The following is an 11,230-nucleotide window of genomic DNA, read 5'->3' on the forward strand; positions in this document are numbered from 1 at the left end:
CCGTGGGCTGCGTCCTCTCGGCCCTGGTTTGGTCAGAGCCGCCTGGCCGCGCTGCACGCACTATTGGGACCTTGGCTGGCACCCACTGGGCAGAAGAGAGGCCCTACCTGGCCCTGCGCCTTGCCCCCCTTCCTGTGCCGGAGGTCAGCCCAGAGAGCCCTGCGGGGCGGAGGGACTGTGGGGAGCTGGGGGCGCCCTGCGGGGGCCTGGCCTCATGTTCGGCCTCTCCTTCCTGCCTGGTCTCTGGGCCCCGTCGTGAACCACAGGGTTTTGTCCAGGATGGCTGGCACCTGGCACCTGCTCTAGCGCAGCCAGCCTCATCCTCTGTCCCAAGCTGGGTCTTTGGAGCCCGAGGTCGAGGCATTAGGGCCGTGGAGAGTAAGACGACCTGTAGACTCACCTGCAGGCCCCGGGTCGGTGCAGGGCAAGGACACGGCATCAGCCCTGCTCCCCGGCACAACTGGACTTGGAGCCTGTCCTTTTCCTGGACTCCTCCCCAAACCTGAACACAGCCTCCCAGACCCAGCCTCTGAGATTCCCTTTGCTTCTCAAGGCTCTGCTCAGGAAGGGAGGGGGCTCCAGGAGAGAGGATGGCTGGAGACCCCCAAAGACCCTCCGTGAAGGGAATTAGTCCTGGCTTGTTCTTCCCGGGACATCTGCCGGGTCTGCGGGAAGACCCGCAGGGCAGGGCCGACCAAGGCTTGGTGAAAGTGTGGGAGAGCACCACATGAAAATGGAGACGCGGGGGCATGTCAAGGCCACGGGCGCCGGGCGCTGCCCTCGCTCCTGTTTTCCTCTGTATGTGGGGTGGGGGCAGGCTGAACTCTGGCCAGCTGGGAGGCTGGCTGGTAGGAAGGGGGCTGGCCTAGGGACTCCCCTCAGGTTGGGGGGGGATTGGCAGCGGCTTCTCCTCTCTGCTGGTGGAGGGTGGGTGTCTGGGGTCTTCAGTGCTCCTCAGTCACCTGAAGAAGATAACAGACCTCTTCACAGAGCCAGCAGGCTGTGGGGGACCCCTCCCCTGGGCTCCCCTGGGCTCCTAGGTGGAGGCAAGATGGGAAGGTGAGGAGCCGGAGCTGAGCCTGTGTGGGGAGTTTGACCCTTGAAGCGGGTGTGTGTGGCGTTCCCTAGGGCAGGGCGTGCACCTGGCCCTCAGCCTCTAGACCTTCTCACCAGAGATAGCAGATCTTCTTCACGGCCTCCTTTTTCAGGCCTCTCCTCCCTGCCCAGCCTGTCTCCTGCCCCCCATGAGACAGGTTGACTGTGCCCTTCTGCCCTGGAGAGACTCCCTGTGGGGCCCCAGTGCCTGCAGGGACTGGGAAGCATCCCCTGGGCCCTGAGCCCGCGGCGAGGAGGATCCCGAGGAGTGCCGTGGCCGGGTGGCGCAGCCTTGGCCGGGGCTGCCTGCGGCCTTCCCCGTTTGGTCAGGGATGTGGCACGGTTTCTGGTCTTAGGGGAGGGGCCCTGGCAGGCAGCTGGGGAGCTGCGTGTCCAGGCCGAGACAGCAGGGAGGTTCTTTGCTGGGCTTTCCTGGCTGGCGGGCCCAGAGGAGGAGTTAGCTCCCTGGGGGGCGGTGTGCCCCGCGAGGGCGTCATTCGGATACCTTGGTCGGTGGCGGCTGCAGTGGCTGACCCGGCTGCCCTCTCCTCCCAGGCTCCTGTTTCTGGGTGGCTGTGCTCGACGGCAATGTGGTGGGCATCGTGGCCGCACGGGCCCACGAGGAGGACAACACCGTGGAGCTGCTCCGCATGTCCGTGGACTCCCGCTTCCGAGGCAAGGGCATCGCCAAGGCGCTGGGCCGGAAGGTGCTGGAGTTCGCCGTGGTGCACAACTACTCTGCCGTGGTGCTGGGCACCACCGCTGTGAAGGTGGCCGCCCACAAGCTGTATGAGTCCCTGGGCTTCAGACACATGGGCTCGAGTGACCACTACGTGCTGCCTGGCATGACCCTCTCGCTGGCCGAGCGCCTTTTCTTCCAGGTTCGCTACCACCGCTACCGCCTGCAGCTACGCGAGGAGTGACCACCACCGCCCGCCCGCCCGCCCGCCCGCCCGCCACCGCCCGTCCGCCCGCAGCCCTGTCCGCCCTGTCTGCCTGTGCCCGCCCGCCCGCCCGCCCGGCGAGGCCCTGCTTCAAGATGCTCACCTTGGCGTTTGTGTTGGGTTTTCCTTCTCCAGCATCATGCGGTTGGCCGGCTGGTTCTGGGGGTCCCAGGGCTGCTGCTCACCTGCGCCATGGTGGTGGTGTGTGTGGACTGCTGGGGCCCTGCACCCTTCCTGGCCTGTCCGGGTGGCTCACCACTGCCTTGCAGAGTGGCACTGTGGGCCACCTAAACTGTCCACCAAGCTGCCCGGCCTGCCTCCACCCACGCACAGGACCCCTGCTTCAGAGCACAGCCAGGCTGTGGTGCCACCATTGGTCCTCGGAAGTGTGGCCTGCCGGGCTGGCCAGTCACTGCCCCGTGGGAGCTGAGCTGGCCGCGGGCCCCACTCTGCTCTGTGCATGCTGAGGATGTGGCCTGGCCGCAGCATGCCGCATGCCACCGCCCCACCCCCCCCTGCCGTCCTGCCCAGACTGGACCCGGAACCAAGGCTGGTGCGCACCTTGCCCAGCCTCAGCTCACCTCTAGAGGGCCTGCCCCGTGCCTACCCTGCCTGCTCTTTGGTGGGGCCTGCACTGCCCCTGCTGCCCCGGTTCTGTCCACTCCTGCTTTGCTTTGACATCATCTCATTTTCGCCTCCTTTTGCCCACTGCCCCCGCCCCCGCCCCGGGCTTGGCTGACTTGATACTTCTGACTTGGCACCAGGTGTGGTTCCCATAGCAACCCATTGCACAGGATGGCAGGGTCCATGGGGAGGGACCCTCCCCAGGGCCTGCTAGTCCAGGTGGCCCCCCCAGCTGTCCAGAGGCCCTCCCGCCTCCTGCCGGGCACTGGGGTCTGCCCTGTGAATCTTATTAGCCAGGCTGCTGCAAGCCACAGCTCATCCCAGCCTGAGACCAACCCATTTTCTAATAAGTTACTTAGACAGAATAGCACTCTGCATGACTTTAACTCTTGGGACAAAACGGTAGTTTGAACCTTCAGACACACCTCTGTGTGGTGCTAGCACATGCACTGTCTCAGGCCCCGTGTGATGGGGTGGGTGGAGGGAGACCTTGATTTAGCATCATTTCCCCTCCAAAGTGTCCACGGGGCCTGTGAGGCCCCAGGCTGCCCTTCCAGCCCAAGGCCTGAGGGGGCCTGGGAGTCTCAGAGCCTTGGGAGGAACAGGACTGGGCCGTGGGGTGGGTCCTGCCCAGCGCCGTGTAACCGGCCTCTCCGCGGGGGCCAGTCTGGGTGCGAGGTGACGGGGACTGGGAAAGGAGGGCAGGTGGCTGGCAGTGCCTGAACGGCCAGTGGGCCCTTGGCCTGGCTCTGGGGACAGGGAGGGCATAAGGGCCTGCCAGGCTCTTTCTGTGGGAGGGGGTTTGCGTCAGGAAGAGCAGGCCACGGAGCTGGGTCCTTGACATCTAGGCCGTGTTAAAAAGAGGAGCTTCGGGAATAAATTGGTGGGATGGGCCCAGCACCGGAGGGGCCTTTTGTGCTGTTAGCAGCCGTGTTAGCTGTTTGCAGAGCCCTGTACAGACCCCACTCCCCTGTACATTCTCCCTGGTGGCACCCGGTCCCCGCTCGGGGATGGGAGTTTTGTAGACTGTACAGAAATTGGCACCCTATTTTCTTGCAGCTCTCAGATTTTGTTAATCTGGATTATACAGACAGACGTAAAGTGTTTTAGCAAAATGGAAAACAAACAGTCGTGCCTTTTTCCTCTTTCTGTTTGGTTTTGACCCGGGCTGGTCTTAGCTGCCCCGGGGCAGGAGGCTGGGCGGGTCCAAGTGGGAGGTGGGGCTGGTTGGGTGGTTCCCCCCCCCCCCCAGTCTTCAGACCCTGCGCCTTCCTGGGGATGGGGCTTCTGACCCATCCGTGCTTCCTGGACAGGAAACCCAGTCCTGGTGGCACAGAGGGTTGTGGGGGGATGCGATCTTCTCGGCCTGGCACCTGTGTGCCCACGGAGATGTTGCTAGCTATGTGGCCCAGCAGGAGCACTTGCTGGACCCCTGAGCATTTTCTGCCACCCTTTTGTTGCTGCCAGGTGGGGAAGGCAGGTGTTCCTGAGCTATGCCAGGTGGGCTTCTGCAGACCAGTGTGCGGCTCAGCGTGGCCGTGGGAGGTTTGCCCCTGGCTAACGACCGGGCCACGCGGGTGGGCGGGTCAGCTCATCCAGCCTGCGTGCTTACCGCCTCACGTGCACTGACATGAATTTCGTGTTTGTGGAGATTCTGTTCTTTCTACCTCTGTGGGTTTCTCCGGGGCCTGGCAGCCACTTCCCTGGGTTGGATGGCTTATCGTCCCCCCTCCACCCCCTGCCCCTTGGGCCTCTACCCGCCTTGGTGGGTAGTACTCACACTCAGCCTGGTGAGGCCAGCCTGAGACCTGCCCCGGGCAGGGTCTAGGACTTCCGCAAGTCCTTCTGGCTGTTTAGAAGACTGTTTTGAGAGTGGGAAGGGTTCCAGAATTTCAGTGTTTGGTGAGGCTGTTGTGCAGAGGTGTGCAGCGGCTTCTCTCTGCCCAGGCATTCTGTGCTTCAGACCTCCAGCCCAAGAGAATGCTACTGGGGATTGACTGGCCCATGTGTGCTGGGGCCCTGTGCTCTGGCCCTTGGCAGGGCCAGGAGAGGCCCTGGGGCCATCACAGCCACTTTCCCATGCTGCTCCTGCTCCCACCCCCATGCCCGGTCTTCCCCCCCCCCTGCCCTGGGGGCTGGGCAGCAATGGAGAGAAGGGTCAGCCTGGCCAAAGGGTTGACAGCAGGCCCTGGGGGGAGGTGTAGGTGTCAAGGCCCTGCAGTCCAGGGCAGCCCTGCCCTGCCCTGGTGTCCTGCCCAGGTCCAGAGGAACCCTGAGTCTTCTGCTCCAAGGGCCCGGTGGGCCTGGCTTGTTCCTGGCCATGCTGCCCTGTCCCACCTGCCCCAGGGAACGCCAGTCCATGCCCCCAGGGCTGTGCCGGTGGCTGGGGGGCAAGTGGCTCCTGACCCAGGGGTCACTGACGGCCCGACAGAGGTGACCCCTGCGCCGAGGGCCAATTGCTGCTGCCGCCCTGCCTTGCTGGGCAGAAGCAGCTTCTGGAGTCCATCCTGGGCTCTGCCACGGCGTCCCAGCCAGTGGCTGTGGGTGGTGTTGGGGGTGTGGGGTGACCCTGGGACACGCCACGCTTAGGTGCTGCCTGCTTTGCTTCCAGAAGGAGCAGTGTCCACATCTGGGTCCGGGTGGAGGGTGAGCCCTGACTTAACACTGTTGGATGTATTTTTTAAAACAGCAATAATTAGCCATTCTAAAGAAGGGTGTCCCTGTGTGTGTGTGTGCGTGCGCGCGCGCGTGCATGTGTAAGCATTTGTACTGAGTTGTGACTACATGCATGTCTGAGCATTTGTGCACGTGAACACACATGCAAGGAGTGTACATGCTAGCACATATGCATGTGGCCGTGTATGTATGTGCTGGTGGCTGATGTGTGCGGGAGCATGCGTGCATGTGTGGTCACACGTGTGTAAGTGTGGACCACAGCCAGTGTATGTGTGTGTGTCCGTGTGTGTGTGTGTGAGTGAGTGTGTGTGGCTGTGGAGAGGCATGGTAGGAAGAGCCTCCGCTTGGGGAGGCCCTTGGTAGACAGAGCAGGGTTCTACCTTTGTCCCTGGCTGTACCCACCCCTCCTTGTGAATGTAGCGCAGCCCACCAGGCTGGCTAGCCCCGCTGGCCCTTGTCCCTCCACCTCCGACCCTGTGGCCGGCTGGAGGCTCCCTGCACAGGCGCTGGTTGGGTGGGTGGGGTGGCCTCACTGCTGTGGTTTGTTCCTGAAGCCGTACTGTGAGCCCATGGTGGGGGTAGGGTGTCCTGAGACCCCAGGATGTGCCAAACCAGCCCCGAGGGCCAAGCCTCGGGCCGAGTTCCCAAGGAGACAGGCCGGGCCTGAGCGGGTGTGTGCCCGCCTGCACAGCCCCCAATGCTGCTGTTTTTCAATAAAACCAGAGTTGAAGGAACCTGGCTCTGTGCTTCTTCGAGGTGCCTTTTAGAGACTTGGGAGCTCCTGTGCACCGGCTGGGCTGGTGTCGAGCAGGGTGGCCAGCAGGCCAGAGTGGGGCTCTGAAGAGCCTCCTGTCTGGCCTGGCTGAGTGGGACTGGCAGCCCTGGGCTTCCCACGGGTGGGGATCATGCTGGTGAGTGGAGGCTGGCTCTGCTTTGGGCTCTCAGCCCAGCACACTCCCTGACCTCTAGCTTTTGGGCACCCAAATTCTTGGCTGAGATGACTTGATCCCACCCTGCTGTAGGTGGGGGTGCCCTGGCCACCAGGTCTGGGTCCCCAAGGGGCTGGCGCTGGGGCCTGTGGCTCCTGCACCTGCAGTGCCTGCGTGTCCGGGTTTGCTGTCCCGAAGGCACCGGCTCTCCCACTGAGGGATGAGGCCCATGCCCGCCCACCCAGCCCCCCGCCCTGTACCGTGGGGGCGGGGAGCCCAGTGCGTGCAAAGGAGAGAGGAGGGGGCTTGGCTTGTTTCAGGCAGCCGTGGGCCAGAAAGGGGAGCAGGCTGTGGCGTGGTGTCCGTCAGGCTGTGGTGCAGGAAGCTGCCTTGATGGGCACTTCTCCTCTCACCCTGGATGGCTCTTCTGGTACCTGTCTGCCCTGCATGGCAGGGATCCCCCTTTGACATTCCTCCCTGGCAGGCTGAGAAGGAGTTGGGCTGTGTCTCTGGGGTTTGGGAACAGCGCGGTTGAAGTACGTGTCTTTCAGCTGCTGAGGCCTGAGTGGAGCCCAGCTACCTTACACCAGTCCACCCCCCGCTGTCAGACGCTGGCCTCCACGGTGCTGCCTGTGTTTGGGGCAGGGAAGCACAGGGCCTGACTGGAGACTCAGATTTGGGGGCAGCAGGTCCAGCCCCACTTCTGACTCCCCTCTGGTGGTGGGAACGAAGCCACTTGCACAGGGTTGACTTTTCAGACATTTACTCCAGGGATGAGCCAGCCGTCCTCGCCACAGAGGGTCCATGTGGCGGGCACTGCCTGGAGCCTCACAAAGCACCCGACAGCCCTGGGAGGCCACTGCGGGCCCAAACCGTAAACCACCGTTCTCCGCGCACTATTTCCTGGGGCTAGGCACAGAATGTGTGCTGGGCGAGAAGGAAGGAGTTGTCAGTGGCTGGGTGGCGGCTGGGTCCAGGGCCTCCTGCAGTGGGGAGAGGTCTCCCCACGAGCGGCCGGTACTCAGGCTCACCTGCAGAGGGACCTGTGGATGGCAGCTGGAGGTGAACGTTGGGTCCCGGCCAGCTGTGCCCCCCGGCTCCCAGATCCACACAGAAGTGCACAGGTGCACAGAGCGCCAAAACAGACATGTCTGCCACGTCTCTGGCAGCCCTTCTATAGACAGACCAGCCACCACACAGGTGCACACAAACAGGCTCCACACAGGTACACATGTACACACACAATGACAGGCCACCACACGGGTGCACACATGTGCACACTCACAATGGACAGGCCACCACATGGGTACACACATGTACACACACTACAGACCACCACACGGGTGTACATGTGTGCACACACAATTGACAGGCCACCACATGGGTACACACGTGCACACACAATGGACAGGCCACAACACAGGCACACACATGTGCACACACAATGGACCAGCTACCACATGGGTACACACACATGCACACACACACCAGACCAGCTACCACATGGGTACACACATGCATACTCATGCATAACAGATCTGCTACCACATAGGCACACACAGGCACAAATGCACAACAGCTCTGCCACCACATGGGTGCACACATATGCACAACAGACCAGCCACCACAGGAGTGCACACACATGCACACGCAGACACACTGTACCCGACAGGCTGTCCTGGTAGAACCCCTGCCGGGTCTTAGTGTGTCTGAGTGTGCATGTGTGTACTGCTGGGGAGGTGTCCCTGGGTAGAGGTGTGTCTTGGGATGATGGCCTATGGGTCTGTGCTGGAGTGGAGCCCGGAGGTGGAAGAGCTCTCCTGAGGGCCTGGCCCCAAGTGGGCTCCTTACCAAGGCCTCAGGAGGCGCCCACACAGCTGCCTCTCGACAGGAGGCACTGGGCACCACGGCAGCCCCACTCCTGAGGTGGCTCCAGCCCCACTTCTCTGCCACAGAGTCCTGTCCCTGTGCAAAGCACACAGGCTGCCTTGGGCCCCCGGGGAGGCCTGCCAGTCTCTGCGGCCTGTTCTGTGCTCTTAGGACACCCTTGGCCCGGGCCCTCCCCCTGGGAGGCTAGGAGACACCGGGGCCCCCTATCCCACCCCAGCCTGAAGATCCCACACCAACCACACCAGGTCTCTCCCTGGTCAGGACCAGAGCAACCTCCAAGCACAGCTGGCCAAGCAGCCGTGGCACCCCAGTGCAGCACACCAGCGGTGGGCCTCAGGGTAGGGGCTGGGCCAGCGGAGTGGCTGGTGGGAGCAGTGGACACTCGTGGGTTGTCAAAGGATGACAGTCAAGCTGGCCAGGAAAGGGCTCCTTGGCAGGGTGCCCGGCACAGGAGTGGGGTCTGTTTGTCCTTGCTGCCCGTCCATCCCACCCTGAGTGGCTCTGGCTGAGTGCTGTAGTGGGCGGTGACTGCTTAGCGACCCACTCACCTGCAGCTGCAGCTCCAGGGCCCGCACCTGCCACAAGGACTCCATGGTGGTCCTGACAAGAGCTAGGACAGGAAGACGGCCACTCAGCCTGGGCGACACAGGCCAGGCTCCTGGTCTCCAGGGCCCAGGGCTGAGCACAGGAGGACACAGAGTCTGAGCCTGCCCTGGCTGGTCATGCTGCGTGTGTGCCAACCCTGTTCACGAGGGCATCATGGCCAGGAGGCTGGCTCCTCGGTCTTCCCACATATCCACAGCTGCTTCAGAGCCTGTGGCCACATCTGTGGCTCAGAATGGCCTCACAAGCCCCTGAGCACCACACTGCGCTGTGCTGCCCCCAACCACCTGAGCTCTGCCCCCACCCACCTGAGCTCTGCCCCCACCTGAGCTCTGCTCCCCCCTGAGCTCTGCCCCCACTCACCTGAGCTCTGCCCCCCCACCTGAGCTCTGCTCCCCCCTGAGCTCTGCCCCCACCTGCGCTCTGCCCCCACCTGAGCTCTGCCCCCACCCACCTGAGCTCTGCCCCCACCTGAGCTCTGCCCCCACCTGAGCTCTGCCCCCACCCACCTGAGCTCTGCTCTCACCTGAGCTCTGCTCCCCAGGCTGGCAGGGCCACCAAGGTGGCAGGTGTCATGCTTAATCGTCTAACTCTTGCCATGGGCTCTGGGCAAGAGGAGGCGCTGGGCACCCAGCCAGAGCAGTGTGGGAACAGGAGACTGGCCCTGGGGCTTCTGGGTCAGGGCCGACTTGAGGGCTGGCTCTCCAGTGCTGGCATGTGGCTCACTCCTGGAGTCACCATCTCTCTTCAGAGCCCCTGGTGACGAGGCGGAGGAGCAGGTGCACACGCGCAGGCCTGTGTGTGTGTGTGTGTGTGAGACACGAGCTCCACAGTGAGCACAAGGTATTCGTCTATGGGGCCTTCCCAGGCTTCCCAAACCACACTAGCTTCCCTGTCTGCTTGGGAGGGACTTGAAGCCGAGGGACACCCTGGGGAGCTGGTGGCCTGCTAACTGTGTGGCAGAAAGCACCCACATTCCTTGGGCTTACCTGCAAACTCAGGGATCTGAGCATCTTCGACTTCAAACAGCAGCTCATCATGGATCTGGGCGACCAGCCTGGAGGGAGGAAGGTGGTGTGATTTCACTCCTGGGTGGATGGCACTTCAGATGGGGGGGCACTGCCCAGGATTGTGGCTCCTGGGCCTGGTGCTAGCCCCTCCGGTGGGGTGGACGTGGTGAGGCCCTGCACATGTAGGCCTGGCGCATCTGGTACAGGAGAACACCGGCAGCAAAGGGGTGGGGTCCTGCGGCTCCCCCTGTGGCCCCATGGTACTGGGGCTACCCAGGGAGGGACAGGGCGATGCAAGGCGGTGGCCACAGGCAGGGACAGGGAGCCAGGCTGGGAGGAAGGCCTGTGCAGAGATGGGCCAGGGCTAGCATGGCGGTAGCTGTCTGCGGTGCCTGCCCCGCCTGTCTTCTCTCCCCACACCATCCCTTGTTCTGGGGCAGCTCCCGGCCCGTCCTGCTGACCCAGGCTCACGCTCAGATGCAGGGGCCCGGGAGGCTGTGGCCCTTTCCCCACACCCGGAAGGTGTGGTGCTCAGAGTGGTTAGCGCCGACACGGCATGGCGAGTGAAGGGACCTAGAAACCAGAGGGGTTTGCGTCTGGCCGTCCTGAATTTCTAAACTCAGTGTGTTCTGTGACTGGAGACAGGAGGAAGCGCCCGTGGAGCCCCGCCATGTGGGCTGTGCGAGCAGCCGCAGCGCCCGCGTGCTGCACAGGCCAGGCCCACACAGGGTCATGTGCAGAATGAACTGGGGAGCCCTTGGTGCGCGCCTGAGGCCCCTTGTTAATGTGCAGTTCCAGGGCGCTGGCACTGCACCCCCAGAAGTTGTCCTGAGGGACACAGCTGGGCCCAGGCCGCAGCGCTGGCTCTTTAACTTCAAGGCGGCTGGCAGGGCCTTTGGCTCCCAAGGGGCTCACTTTTCAAACAGGCAAAAAACCCCCAAAAAGACACTTGGAAATCTTTCCTGATTTAGCAGAAACACTTTCACACCTCTTGAAATCACATCATGAAATCTGGGCTGCCGGTGTGGCGGGCCCTAAGAATAGGTATGACTGTGAGTCACTTGAACATCACCCTCACAGACACCCAAACACACCATGCCCCCAGCACCAGCACCCAGAGACCACCATGACCCCAGCACCCAGAGACCACCATGCCCCCAGCACCAGCACCCAGAGACCACCATGCCTCCAGCACCCAGAGACCACCATGCCCCCAGCACCAGCACCCAGAGACCACCATGCCTCCAGCACCCAGAGACCACCATGCCTCCAGTACCCAGAGACCACCATGCCCCCAGCACCCGAGACCACCATGCCTCCAGCACCCAGAGACCACCATGCCCCCAGCACTCAGAGACCACCATGCCCCCAGCACCCAGAGACCACCATGCCCCCAGCACCAGCACCCAGAGACCGCTATGCCCCCAGCACCCAGAGACCACCATGCCCCCAGCACCAG

At 63.1% G+C, this 11,230-nt stretch overlaps 2 protein-coding genes across 5 annotated transcripts in view; one reads left to right on the top strand and one right to left on the bottom strand.

Moving 5' to 3' along the window:
• Nat8l (N-acetyltransferase 8-like (GCN5-related, putative)) overlaps positions 1 to 2,140 on the top strand; it is a 4,827-nt gene extending 2,687 nt beyond the window's left edge. The window contains exons 2-3 of the mRNA XM_013023875.1: positions 1,651 to 2,042; positions 2,073 to 2,140. Coding sequence (XP_012879329.1) covers positions 1,651 to 2,018 — 368 coding nt within the window. The 3' untranslated portion in view covers positions 2,019 to 2,042; positions 2,073 to 2,140. The remainder of the gene's footprint in view (positions 1 to 1,650; positions 2,043 to 2,072) is intronic.
• A 4,880-nt stretch (positions 2,141 to 7,020) lies between these two features.
• Positions 7,021 to 11,230, bottom strand: part of Poln (polymerase (DNA directed) nu) — a 107,493-nt gene continuing 103,283 nt past the window's right edge. For all 4 annotated transcript variants that reach the window (XM_013023930.1, XM_013023931.1, XM_013023929.1 and 1 more), the window contains 3 exons: positions 9,751 to 9,818; positions 8,707 to 8,768; positions 7,021 to 7,311 (listed from right to left, as the gene is read on the bottom strand). In XM_013023930.1, the coding sequence (XP_012879384.1) occupies positions 7,165 to 7,311; positions 8,707 to 8,768; positions 9,751 to 9,818 (277 nt within the window). In that variant the 3' untranslated portion in view covers positions 7,021 to 7,164. The remainder of the gene's footprint in view (positions 7,312 to 8,706; positions 8,769 to 9,750; positions 9,819 to 11,230) is intronic.

The sequence above is a fragment of the Dipodomys ordii genome, unplaced genomic scaffold, assembly GCF_000151885.1.
Source record: "Dipodomys ordii isolate 6190 unplaced genomic scaffold, Dord_2.0 Scaffold71, whole genome shotgun sequence".
Taxonomy (NCBI): Eukaryota; Metazoa; Chordata; class Mammalia; order Rodentia; family Heteromyidae; genus Dipodomys; species Dipodomys ordii.